The following is a 14,083-nucleotide window of genomic DNA, read 5'->3' on the forward strand; positions in this document are numbered from 1 at the left end:
TCGGTACACCAATTTTTTGGGCCCTCGCCTACAGTGTAATCCAAGTAATTTGTATGTTCTTCGCCTGCACTCATGGTACAGCAAGGTGTGTGGGGTTGGCCTACACTTTTGCTACATAAATGTAACTCTGTTCTGCTTACCTATACTTCTGCCACAGTAATGCTACAGGGGTCTGACTATACTTCTGCAACAAAAATGTAACTTCGGTCTGCCGATACTTCTGCTCCTGAAATGTTACCTTGGTTTGTGTATACTGTTACTACTGTAATTTTACTAATACTGGGCTCTGCCCATACTGCTTCAACGGAAATGTTACTGGGGCAGGTCTATACTGCTATAACAGAAATGTAACTAATAGTGGGCTCTGCCCATACTGCTTCTACGGAAATGTTACTGGGGCCTGTCTATACTGCTACTACTGAAATGTTACTAATACTGGGCTCTGCCCATACTGCTTCTACGGAAATGTTACTGGGGCCTGTCTATACTGCTACTAATGAAATGTTAAAAATACTTTGCTCTCCCTATACTGCTGCAACGGAAATGTTAATCTGCTGCTTTGCCTATACTGCTTCTACGGAAATGTTACTGGGGCCTGACTATACAGCTACTACTAAAATGTAACTAATACTGGGCTCTGCCCATAATGCTTCTACAGGAATGTTACAGGGTCTGTCTATACTGAAATGTTACTAATACTGGGCTCTCCCTATACTGCTTCTACGTAAATGTTACTGGGGTCTGTCTATACTGCTACTACTGAAATGTTACAAATACAGGGCTCTCCCTATACTGCTTCTACGGAAATGTTACTGGGGTCTGTCTATACTGCTACTACTGAAATGTGACTAATACTGGGCTCTCCCTATACTGCTTCAACGTAAATGTTACTGGGGTCTGTCTATACTGTAACTACTGAAATGTTACAAATACTGTGCTCTCCCTATACTGCTGCAACGGAAATCTTAATCTGCTGCTTTGCCCATACTGCTTCTACGGAAATGTTACTGGGCCTGTCTGTACTGCTACTACTGAAATGTTACTAATACTAGGCTCTGCCCATACTGCTTCAACGGAAATGTTACTGGGGCCTGTCTATACTGCTACTACTGAAATGTTACTAATACTGGGCTCTGCCCATACTGCTTCTACGGAAATGTTACTGGGGCCTGTCTATACTGCTACTACTGAAATGTGACTAATACTGGGCTCTCCCTATACTGCTTCTACGGAAATGTTACTGGGGCCTGTCCATACTGCTACTACTGAAATGTTACTAATACTGGGCTCTCCCTATACTGCTTCTATGTAAATGTTACTTTAAGTATATAAGTTACTTTATAAATGTTACTGGGGTCTGTTAATACTGCAACTACTGAAATGTTACAAATACTACGCTCTCCCTTTACTGCTGCTGCGTAAATGTTACTGGGGCCTGTCTTTACTGCTACTACTGAAATGTTAAAAATACTGTGCTCTCCCTATACTGCTTCTTCCTAAATGTTACTGGGGTCTGTCTATACTGCAACTACTAAAATGTTACAAATACTGGGCTCTCTCTATACTGCTGCTACGGAAATGTTACTTGGGCCTGTCTATAATGCTACTACTGAAATGTTACAAATACTGTGCTCTCCCTACACTGCTGCTACAGAAATGTTACTGGGGTCTGTCTATACTGTTACTACAACTGAAAAGTTACTGGGGTCTGTTAATACTGCTGCAAATGAAATGTTACTGGGGTCTGTTTATACTGCTGCAAATGAAATGCTTCTGGGGTCAGCCTACACTGCCGCTACGGAAATGTTAAAGGGGTCTGTCTATACTGTTACTACTACTGAAATGTTACTGGGTTCTGTCAATACTGCTGTAAATGAAATGTGACTGGGGTCTGTCTATACTGCTGCAAATTAAATTTTACTGGGGTTGGTCTTTACTGTTACTACTGAAATGTTACTGGGGTCTGTCTGCACTGCTGGAACTGAAATGTTACTGGGGCCTGTCACTACTAACACTACTGAAGTGTTACTGGGGTCTGTCCCTACTGCTGCCAATGAAATGTTACTGGGGTCTGTCTGCACTGCTGGAACTAAAATGTTACTGGGGCCTGTCGCAACTGATACTACTGAAATGTTACTGGGGTCTGTCCTACTGCTGCCAATGAAATGTTACTGGGGTCTGTCTGCACTGCTGGAACTGAAATGTTACTGGGGCCTGTCCTACTGCTGCCAATGAAATGTTACTGGGGCCTGTCCTACTGCTGCCAATAAAATGTTACTAGGGGCTGTCCCTACTGTTGCTACTGAAATGCTACTGGGGTCTGTCCCTATTGATGCTACTGAAATGTTACTGGGGCCTGTCTATACTGCTACTACTGAAATGTTACTAATACTGGGCTCTCCCTATACTGCTGCTACGGAAATGTTACTGGGGTCTGTCCATACTCTTACCACTGAAATGTTACTAATTCTGGGCTCTGCCTATACTGCTGCTACTGCTATGTTACAGGGTTGTGGAAACGGAGGCTTCCCAAAGACATGATGGCGGCGAGGCCACGCTATTAGGTCCCCAGGCGCGACAATTTTTCAGCAACACGATTACTGGGAAGGTGCATATAACCACGGACACGTGGACAGGACACGTACTGCCTCAAAATCATCCCCCTCCTCCTCCTCCTCCTCCTCCAACAATGAAAACATTCTTGGCAAATGCATTTGCAGTGGTCCGTCTGGCGGCAGTCCAAGAATTTCACCTTAATCGATACAATAAGAAAGCCCCCCCCTCCCCCCCGCCACGGCCCACTTAATCCTGGCCACATTCCGAAAACCAACTAAATAAAACCGCTGTAATATGTCCACACTCCACAACTTAATCCTGGCCACATTCCGAAAACCAGCTAAATAAAACCGCGCTACTAGGTCCACACTCCACAACTTCATCCTGGCCACATTCCGAAAACCAACTAAATAAAACCACGCTACTAGGTCCACAGTCGCGACAATTTTCCACCAACCCGGTTACTGGGAAGGTGCATATAACCACGGACACGTGGACAGGACACGTACTGCCTCAAAAACATACCCCTCCTCCTCCTGCAACAATGAAAACATTCTTGCTTTCGCAGTGGTCCGTCTGGCGGCAGTCCAAGAATTTCACCTTAAACAACACAATAAGAAAGCCCCCCCCCCTCCCCGCCATGGCCCACTTAATCCTGGCCACATTCCGAAAACCTACTAAATAAAACCGCGCTAATAGGTCCACACTCCACAACTTCATCCTGGCCACATTCCAAAAACCAACTAAATAAAACCACGCTACTAGGTCCACACTCCAGAACTTCATCCTGGCCACATTCCAAAAACCAACTAAATAAAACCACGCTACTAGGTCCACACTCCAGAACTTCATCCTGGCCACATTCCGAAAACCAACTAAATAAAACCGCAGTAGTATTCCGTTATCCCTAGCTGAACCTTTTTAAGCCGACTGGTAGAGCAATGGTGGCTTCCAACTTGTTGGTACTGCTAAGTCCAAAGATTAGCGTACAGCTGAGGTCAGAATAGAGGTGACTATAGAACACACCATCCCTGCAGGGCAAGGGACAGAGTAGCAGCAGGCACCGATCCTTGGTGAAAGCAGGCCAGCTGAGAACCACGTACTCCCTGAATGATTTTGGACTGACTGATGATGAGGCCTTTACTTGTGATCATCTTTGGTAATTCCTAAGAAGGATGCGTGGTAGTAGCCGGAAACTTGGATTGCTATTTGCTAACATTTTGAAATAGACAACAGAAACCATATGAATGAAGCCTTTCCATATTTCAGCTTGAGATGAGAAGGAGTGCAGACTTTCAGTACCTTGAGTATCCTTTTCATTGCAATCAAATGCCCCTCTCTTGTCTCAGAAAATACTAGCTTTTCCACATAGGTGTGTCTGTCTGTCTATACTGTTACTATTAAAATCCCACTAATACTGGGCTATACCTATCCTGCGGTTACGGAAATGTTACAGGGGTCTGCCGATACAGTTACTACTGAAATGAAACTGATACTGGGCTCTGCCTATACTGCAGCTACTGAAATGTTACTGGGGTCCGGCTATACTATTACTACAGAAGTGTTAATAGGGTCTCCCTAGACTTCTGCAACATAACTGTTAGTGGGATCAGCTTATACCTTTGCTACAGGGGTCTGTGCATACTATGGGTTGCACTAAGTGTTCCTATCGCGGTGTTCAACGTACATGACCCACAAAAAACTAACCCAGACTGACTAGGGCATGCAGTGTGGGCCGAAGCCCATCTGTATTTAATGAGACGTTAGCTCTGCTGTCCAGGGCACTGCAATGGGATTTATTCATGTACCACCGGTGGCTTCCTGGGACCCACCCATGCTGTGGGTCCACACGGACTTCACATTAGAGAGTTGTAACTGCCTGTGTGTACTTATAAAGAACCCCAGTCTGACTGGGGCATGCAGTGTGGACCGAAGCCCACCTGTATTTAATCTGATGTTACCTCAGCTGTGCTGGGCAATGCAATGGGATTTATTTATGTAACGCCGGTGGCTTCCTGGGACCCACCTATGCTGTCGGTCCACACGGAGTTGTACCTGCCTGTGTCTACTTATAAAAAAACCCGGTCTGACTGGGGCATGCAGTGTGGGCAGAAGCCCAGCTGTATTTAATCTGACGTTAGCTCTACTATCCGGGGCACTGCATTGGGACAAACTACAGGAGCAATACAGTGCTAATGAGACATGCACAGCTACGCTAGCATTGGAGTCCGCTGTAGACACGTGATTGCTGAGGGTTTGTGCAGAGGCCTATGTCCTGGGCGCAGTGAAAGTCCGCTTCCTGCCTAGGACTGCTGAAGCTGTGGGCCGAGGCCTATGTCGTGGGCGTGGTGCAAGTCTGCCATGTTTGGCCGCTCAGATCAATTTTTGGTTCATGTCTTGGGTTTCCTAGGACCCACCTATGCTGTTGGTGCCCACTTAGTTCCCATCGCGGTGTTTGACCTGTCTGGCACAAAGGCACTGACTGACTTGGGTAGAGGGCAGAGCGCTGACGGCTTTCCCCTTGCAGTGTCGATTGAGCTATGCGACACCTTGACAGAATGAATACTGTGTGGCACATGGATTCCCCATTGCTATGCCCACGTTTGCAGCTCCTGACAGAGGTGGCACAAGATTGGAGTTCTCATTGCTTCTGTACAGCATTATGGGCTATCGCCCCGCCCCTTTTAAAGAGGGTTGCTGCCTGGCCCTGCCAACCCTCTGCAGTGTGTGCCTCCGGTTCCTCCTCATGGCAGACGCACTTATAAATAGACATGAGGGTGGTGTGGCTATGAGGCCAGCGTGTGGCATGAGGGCAGCTGAAGGCTGCGCAGGGACACTTTGGTGTGCGCTGTGGACACTGGGTTGTGCGGGGGGTTGGGCTGCATGTAACCCAGGAGAAGTGGCAGCGGAGTGTCCCGCAGGCAGTGATTGTGCTTTGTTGGAGGTAGTGTGGTGCTTAGCTAAGGTGTGCCTAATGACGGTTTGTCCGAAGTAAAAATTGTTAGGGGGGGCACTCTTACCGCTATTGTGGCTTAATAGTGGGACCCGGGAACCTGAGATACAGCCCTGCATGTAGCCCCTCGCCTGCCCTATCCGTTTCTGTGTTGTTTCCATCACTTTCTTGGGTTTTGCAGATTTTCACCAATGAAAACCTTAGCGGAGCATGGGTCATATACAAAAATGCTCGAGTCGCCCATTGACTTACTTACTCGAAACGAACCCTCGAGCATCGCGGAAAGTTCGACTCGAGCAACGAGCACCCGAGCATTTTGGTGCTCGCTCATCTCTAGTCATCCACCTGACCTCTAGAGCGCTGGAACCTTTTTCGTCGTCTTAACTTTGTTTAATGCTGTGATGTGGCATCTGCAGACTACAGAGGGGCCACAGGTAAGGGTCCTGAGAGCCACAGGTGTTAGGAAACACCGATCGACACTAACTGAAATGACCACAAAACCAAGATTGCTAAAATAAAAGTTTCCCGTTATTTCAGTGTTGTATGCACAAAGGTGTGATGCTGACCGAAGCACAGGAAGTCTCACAGCCTCTTTCCTTCTTTTTTTTAGATTGTATTAATTGTTTCAGCCATATTGGAGATCGCTCTGGAAATTAGTCTGTTTTTCAGCACGCCCTCCATAACATCAATAAGCGGAATTTCTTTTTGGGGGTCTATTTTTGTAAGTATCATTCTTATTTCTGTACTGTAATGATTTACATCATTGTGAATTTATGTATGAACATTTATTAACATTTCAACATGCAAGAAAATAGTTACAAACAATAGAGAAAGCACCTTCTATGGTCAACATACCATCGGGAAAAGAAAGGAGGCAATGCAGGTGCAGCAGCAAATTAAACAGCACATAAGTACAGCCAAATGCACTCACTGTCCAAAAACAATTCAGCCCCTAGAAGAAGTTATTTGTAAAGCCCAGCATTCGGTTCCATCTCAGGCACATCTGTAGATGCTGAGAGTTGTGGTGATTAGATGGACGGTCACCGGAGGCCCTAAAAGTGATTCCCCCCTTGGCCTATAAGAGGCTCTCGGAGGCCCCTTGTGTGCAGTGACCTCTTCTTCCGCTTGCGTAGAGGCTGTTGGCCACTAGACACCTCTACAACGCAGAGAAGAGATTTCAAGATTTGTGATCTAGAGACTGGTAGGCCTGTCTCAGCGTCCATTTTATATTAACCCCGTCAGGGCTGGCTGTATGGCATCCATTTTAGCATTAGAATTTTTTCAGGCCCCTCACCTATTTCCTCCCCCCTGCCTGCTGGATGTTGCATTGAGAAGGGTAATTGTATTACCTCACCTTAGCGTAATGTTAATTAGCCCTCCATTCTCCTTAAGTCTCCTGGCTCCTATTCTCTGCTTAGTTCACAATGCTTAGCATAAGGGAGTTGCATTGTTTGATCATTTGCCTGTTAATGAAGTCTGAGGAAGCTCATTCATCTAAAAGCTGGGTTCATCCAGAACGTTTAGGCACCGACAGCCAAATTAAAGGAAAATTGGTTAATAAATATTCTTGGACGTATGATGGTCCGAGCCCGATATGAATTATATTTCTATAATGGGGTGGGCCAGCTGAACAAAACGCACCTAGACACATTGAGGTCTGAAGCCCAGAACACCCCGAATGGCGTATCTTACGTGTCATGCTTAGTATTGCATAGATAAAATCATGAACGAAAATATGCCAGGCACAAATTCCTGATCGGAGGATTCTCTGTGAACATATGGTAAAAATGGGGAATTATGGTTTTTTCGACAAGTGATGCATGGCCCTACCCCAGCCCTCCTGAATGACATCAGAGGGGGCAGGTGTATTCTGAAGGACCCTTTATAATACTTCACAGACCCCTGTTGTCAGACTTCAGAGATACGCCTTGGTGTAAGGCTGCTTCCATTGCTTCAGTGACTCTCAATGAATCTGAATCTTGGGTGGACATCCCAAATCTGGTATCTTTCTTTTATTTTTGTCCTTGTTTTATTTTAAAATAGTGCCTTGTTGTTTATACCTGTATACCGATATTCTGCTGTGTAACAACTTTTTTGTATATCCTTTGTATGTATATATTTACACTGCTATTCTTTTTCTAGAATAAATTTGCAATTTATTAGTTAAGCCTTGTCTTTTTTAAAACGAACCATAACGCTGAAGATTGTGTTCATAATTCATAGTCCAGGTTCCAGCTTACCGATAATTTGCAAGCTGGTGGTGGCAGTGTGTGTATGTGAGCGGCATTGTAGAGTGCAGGAGCCATTAGACTGGGTCAGGTGGGGATTTGAACTTTCGCTTCACATGCATAAAGAAGCCCGGGAAAGCTGGGTACAAATCAGCCTGTATTCTAATGACTCCAAGCTTGCAATCCCACCATAGTAATCGATCCAGGCTCCACCGTGATACGCAGTCATAGTGGTGAGGCACTGAGAATAGTCGTTCTCTGACAAATTGGCTTCAGAGGCAGGATCGGTCAGGGTACCCCTCTCTCTCCGTGGCAACCCCGTTACCAGAGTTTGAGAGGCATTATTGGAATATGAGGAGCTGGTTGGTTGTATCAACACATTTTCCCCCACTTGGGCCGTTCTGGACAGACTGCTAGGAGGTGTTGAGACTAGTGGATGCATGAGGGCACACAACGCCACCAGGCTTAGGATGACCTCGACAGACCACCGGTAGAGAGGATCATTTGATATCTGACAAGCACGAGCAACTGTTCTGGGGGACCATCGCATATGAAAAGTTGGTCACCCCTCGTAGTGGTACGAGGGACAATAACAGCTCAGTGATATGTCCAAGACATCCTGCAGCCACATGTGTTCCTCACGTGGCGGCTTTCAAGAGGCATTTTCCAGCAGGATAATGCTCGCCTGCACACAGAAGGGGCTCACAGGAAGCCCCCACAAAATTGTCACACTTCTGTAGCTGCCTGCTATAATATTGCCAATAGAGAATCTATAGGACTATCTGGAACGCCAGCTTTGACAGTTTATTAATTTGCATGATCAAGAGGCTCAGTTACAGCAATTATGGAATGATAAAATGCAGGATACCATCCAGAACCTGTATGCCTCCATGCCTATCCATATCACATTTGACATCCAAGGTAGAGGCAGCCCAACAGGATACTAGGGGCTCCATGCCAGCCGTATCACATCTTGTATCCAAGTTAGAGGCAGTACAACAGGGTACTAGAGCCTCCATATCTGTTTGTATCACATCTTGTAGCTAAGGTAGAGGAATTACAACAAGGTACTAGAGCCGCCTTGCCCGCTTGTATCACACCTTGTATCCAAGCTAGAGGTGGCCCAACAGTATACTAGATCCTCCTCCATGCCCAGCTGTTTCACATCTTGTATCCAAGCTGGGGGGGGGGGGGTACAGCAGGATACTAGAACCTCCATGCTCACCAGTATCACTTCTTGTATCCAAACTAGAGGCAGTACAACACGGTACTAGAGCCTCCATACCCCCGTATCACATCTTGTATCCAAGCTAGAGGCGGTACAACAGGGTACTAGAGCCTCCATACCCCCGTATCACATCTTGTATCCAAGCTAGAGGCGGTACAACAGGGTACTAGAGCCTCCATGCCCCCCGTATCACATCTTGTATCCAAGCTAGAGGCAGTACAACAGGGTACTAGAGCCTACATACCCCCGTATCACATCTTGTATCCAAGCTAGAGGCAGTACAACAGGGTACTAGAGCCTCCATGTCCGCTTGTATCACATCTTGAATCAAAGCTAGAGGCAGTACAACAGGGTTCTGGAAGCTCCATGCAATGCAGGTTCACACTATTTTACAGCCTTTAGGCCTAATTCCCATGGACGGAAATCCGCGGCATGTTCTATTTGCCGCGGCAGTACGCGCGGATGCCTTCCATTGCAGTCAATGGAAGCCGTCCGTCACGCTATCTTCTGCTGTAGCACATGTAACGATGTGGGCGTGTCATATGACGCTGCCGGCGTGTCATGGGGTGTACTGCGCATGCGTGCCGGCACGGAATGCGGGATGTCAGGACGCGGATCCGGAGGGGAGTATGGGGTCTCTGGGGGGCGCCGTGACGGACTCCGCTGCGAAATTCTGCTTGCGGAGCCCGTCACGGCTGTGGGCATTAGGTCTTCTAGTGTAAGACATCAAAAATAAACACTTGCCCGTCTGGCCTCTAACTAAAAACATTATACAGCAACTTAACTACCAAGCCTAATGCCACAGCACATCAGCATGGTATAAGGGCAACCTCTACTGGCCATTATATAGTACTGCATTTTCTATATTATTTTTATAGAGTGTTATATACTACTTCCCATTTGCTGCTGGGATCACATGGGACATCTAGAGCAAATCACATGACATATTAGTGTGATGCACATTTTTCATGCACCCTTAGGAAATAATAGGACATACTGTGATTTTTTTTATTTAAGACTCCTGGTCTGAGAAAAATTACCAATGTGTATAAACTCATTAAAAAATGTTCTTTATACATATCAGTTCTGTCCATATCACATAGAACGGAGTGCATACAAGTTTCTCGCCCGTGTAAATACAGCCTGAGGCTATATCCGCACAGGTTACAAAATCTCGCTACATAACATTGCTCATGTGAAAGAACACATTGGAAACCATGGGCTTCACATCATAGCAATGTTTTCTAGCGAGACTTTGTAGCCCGTGTGGATACAGCCTAAGGCCTTAGTCACACGGACGTTTTTTCGCGCGATTTGCGGATCGCATGACGGATGCGCATCTGCAAATCGCGTGACCGGCGCCCAAAAATCACCCGAAAATCTGCTCCTAGCCGCGTTTCATTAGAAACGGGCAGGAGCTGTCCAGCGCATTGCATTCAATGGAGCTGGCAATACAGCCGGCTCCATTGAAAGCAATGCGCTGCGGGCGAGCGCGGGATGAATTGTCAGGAACGGCTTAAATATATAAGCCCTTCCCTGCAATTCATCCAGAAATGTGTTAAAATAAAAAAATATATATACTCACCTTGTCCCGGCAGCCGGAGTTCAGCTCGGCCGACCTGCAGTGGGTGTGAAGGGGGTGTGACTCAAAGCTGCCCCTGATTGGCTTAGCGCTGAGCCAATCAGAGGCAGGTCTCACTCACACCCATTCATGAATTCATGAATGGGTGTGAGTGAGACCTGCCTCTGATTGGCTCAGCCTGAGCCAATCAGGGGCAGGTCTCACTCACACCCCCTTCACACCCACTGCAGGCCGGCCGCGCTGAACTCCGGATAAACTCCGGATGAATTCTGGATGAATTGCAGGGAAGGGCTTATATATTTAAGGCCTTCCCGACAATTCATCCAGCGCTGTCCGGCAGCCCATTGCTTTCAATGGAGCCGGCTGTATTGCCGGCTCCATTGAATTCAATGGGCAAACATCGTTCTTCTCTGCCACAGCTGTTCCAGCTGTAGCAGAGAAGAATGATTTGTCTTCTATATGTTCTCAGTGGGGTCGGCGCTGCTGCCGCCGGCCCCATTGAGCGCATATAGAGAAGAACAGGAATCGCAGATCGCAGATAGGTGCGATCTGCGATTTCTGTTCTATAATTTATCGGACGAGCGCATAAGAAGCGCTCATGTGTCCGATACCATTGCAAAGCAATGGTTTTATAAAATCGCCGGACGCATGCGCAAATCGCGCGAAAAATCGCCCGTCTGACTGAGGCCTAAGAGCGACAAATACCTCTTAAAGCACTCGTTGCATCTACCTCCACCTCCATATACCAGATGGAAACCTATGCCAACTACGCGGTGGGGCAGTTTTCTGCTATAATGTTTGCCAGTTTCTGGTGTACATTATAGCACATCTGATGGGCTGCATGCCTAGAACTCAGTTCAAAAGTTGCAATTTCAGTGTGTGCATAAAAACTGCAACTTGTGTATGGCCACAATCTGGCCTCTACATGCGCCTACGGATGTATTACTTGCATGAGGAAGAAGGTGTGCGGTTTACCACTGGCGCTTTATAACTTGGAATGTAAATGTACTCAAAGGTTTTTTCCTTTATGTGTTGATACATGTGCAGAGCATGTTGCCTTTCCGTAATGTATCCAAGCAGCGCGGCGTTTATCGTACTTTATTATTGGCGTTGTATTTATTTTTATATTGTGTTTTTCCGGTATACAGGAATGGCGGTTGGTGGTGAAGGCGGACGATGGCCTTTGCTCCTAGTAGTAACATGGAGGGGCACCGAGCCTCTAAGGGCCGTCATAGTGTTTAGATTGGCCCAAAGGGATCCCAGGCTGAAGTCCATGGCAGCCCTATGAGGAGGTCCAGCACAGAGCTGCGCCATGATGTAATTGGGGGCAGAGAAGTTAGATATTTTAGGGGATTGCCGCCAGGGGGTTGTTGAGAGTTCAGTAATTGGGATTGGTTTTGTTCTACTCCGTAGACAAGGAGAGGGTCCTGGTAGAAAGCTGCTAGATAAGCTGCTGACCCGTGTGTCATCCCATGAGGGTGCAAAGGGGGCGCTCAATCCAGAAAAGAGGTGGGATGTGTAAAAAAGGTCTGGAAGTGAGAGTGTATATACTGCCTGCGAGTGAGAGGGTATATACTGCCTGCGAGTGAGAGGGTATATACTGCCTGCGAGTGAGAGGGTATATACTGCCTGCGAGTGAGAGGGTATATACTGCCTGGGAGTGAGAGGGTATATACTGCCTGGGAGTATGAGGGTATATACTGCCTGGGAGTGAGAGCATATATATTACCTAGGAGTGAGAGGGTATATACTGCCTGGGAGTATGAGGGTATATACTGCTTGGGAGTGAGAGCATATATATTGCCTAGGAGTAAGAGGGTATATACTGCCTGGGAGTGAGAGTATATATACTGCCTGGGAGTGAGAGTGTATATACTGCCTGGGTTTGAGAGCGTATATACTGCCTGGGATTGAGAGGGTATATACTGCCTGGGAGAGAGAGGGTATATATTGCCTGGGAGAGAGAGGGTATATACTGCCTGGGAGTGAGAGCATATATACTTCCTGGGAGTGAGAGGGTGTATACTGCCTGGGAGTGACAGTATATATACTGCCTGGGAGTGAGAGTGTATATACTGCCTGGGAGTGAGAGCATATATACTTCCTGGGAGTGAGAGGGTGTATACTGCCTGGGAGTGACAGTATATATACTGCCTGGGAGTGAGAGTGTATATACTGCCTGGGAGTGAGAGGGTATATACTGCCTGGGAGTGAGAGGGTATATACTACCTGGAAGTGAGAGGGTATATACTGCCTGGGAGTGAGAGGATATATACTGCCTGGGAGTGAGAGGGTATATACTGCCTGGGAGTGAGAGGGTATATACTGCCTGGGAGTGAGAGGGTATATACTACCTGGAAGTGAGAGGGTATATACTGCCTGGGAGTGAGAGGGTATATACTGCCTGGGAGTGAGAGGGTATATACTGCCTGGGAGTGAGAATTCATATACTGCCTAGGAATTAGAGTGTATATACTGCCTGGGAGTGAGAGGATATAAACTGGCTGAATTGACAGTGTATATACTATCTAGGAGTGAGAGGTTATATATATTGCCTGGGAGTGAGAGTGGATAAACTGCCTGGGAGTGAGAGGGTATATACTGCCTGGCATTGAGAGGGTATATACTGCCTGGCATTGAGAGGGTATATACTGCCTGCGAGTGAGATGGTATATACTGCCTGGGAGTATGAGGGTATACACTGCCTGGGAGTGAGAGCATATATATTGCCTAGGAGTGAGAGGGTATAAACTGCCTGGGAGTAAGAGGGTATATACTGCACTGCCTGGGAGTGAGAGCATATATATTGCCTAGGAGTAAGAGGGTATATACTGCCTGAGAGTGAGAGGGTATATACTGCCTGGGAGTGAGAGGGTATATACTGCCTGAGAGTGAGAGGGTATATACTGCCTGGGAGTGAGAGCATATATATTGCCTAGGAGTGAGAGTGTATATACTGCCTGGGTTTGAGAGCGTATATACTGCCTGGGAGAGAGAGGGTATATACTGCCTGGGAGTAAGAGGGTACATACTGCCTGGGAGTGAGAGTGTATATACTGTCTCGGAGTGAGAGCATATATACTTTCTGGGAGTGAGAGGGTGTATACTGCCTGGGAGTGATAGGGTATATACTGCCTGGGAGTGAGAGGGTATATACTGCCTGGCATTGAGAGGCTGTATACTGCCTGGGAGTGAGAGGGTATATACTCCCTGGGAGTGAGAGGGTATACACTGCCTGGGAGTGAGAGGGTATATGCTGCCTGGGAGTGAAAGGGTATATACTGACTGGGAGTGAGAGGGTATATACTCCCTGGGAGTGAGAGGGTATATACTGCCTGGAAGTGAGAGGGTATATACTGCCTGGGAGTGAGAGGGTATATGCTGCCTGGGAGTGGGAAGGTGTATACTGCCTGGTAGTGAGAAGGTATATACTGCCTGGGAGTGAGAACCTATATACTGCCTGGGAGGGAGAGGGTATATACTGCCTGGGAGAGAGAATTCATATACTGCCTAGGAATTAGAGTGTATATACTACC

General features: G+C 46.9%; 1 protein-coding gene across 1 annotated transcript in view; it reads left to right on the plus strand.

Annotated features, from left to right (window-relative positions):
• LOC136587789 (membrane-spanning 4-domains subfamily A member 4D-like) overlaps positions 1-14,083 on the plus strand; it is a 134,498-nt gene that overhangs the window by 56,039 nt on the left and 64,376 nt on the right. The window contains exon 3 of the mRNA XM_066586552.1: positions 6,120-6,230. Within this exon, the coding sequence (XP_066442649.1) occupies positions 6,120-6,230 (111 nt within the window). The remainder of the gene's footprint in view (positions 1-6,119; positions 6,231-14,083) is intronic.

Source organism: Eleutherodactylus coqui, chromosome 13 (assembly GCF_035609145.1).
Source record: "Eleutherodactylus coqui strain aEleCoq1 chromosome 13, aEleCoq1.hap1, whole genome shotgun sequence".
In the NCBI taxonomy this organism is placed as follows: domain Eukaryota; kingdom Metazoa; phylum Chordata; class Amphibia; order Anura; family Eleutherodactylidae; genus Eleutherodactylus; species Eleutherodactylus coqui.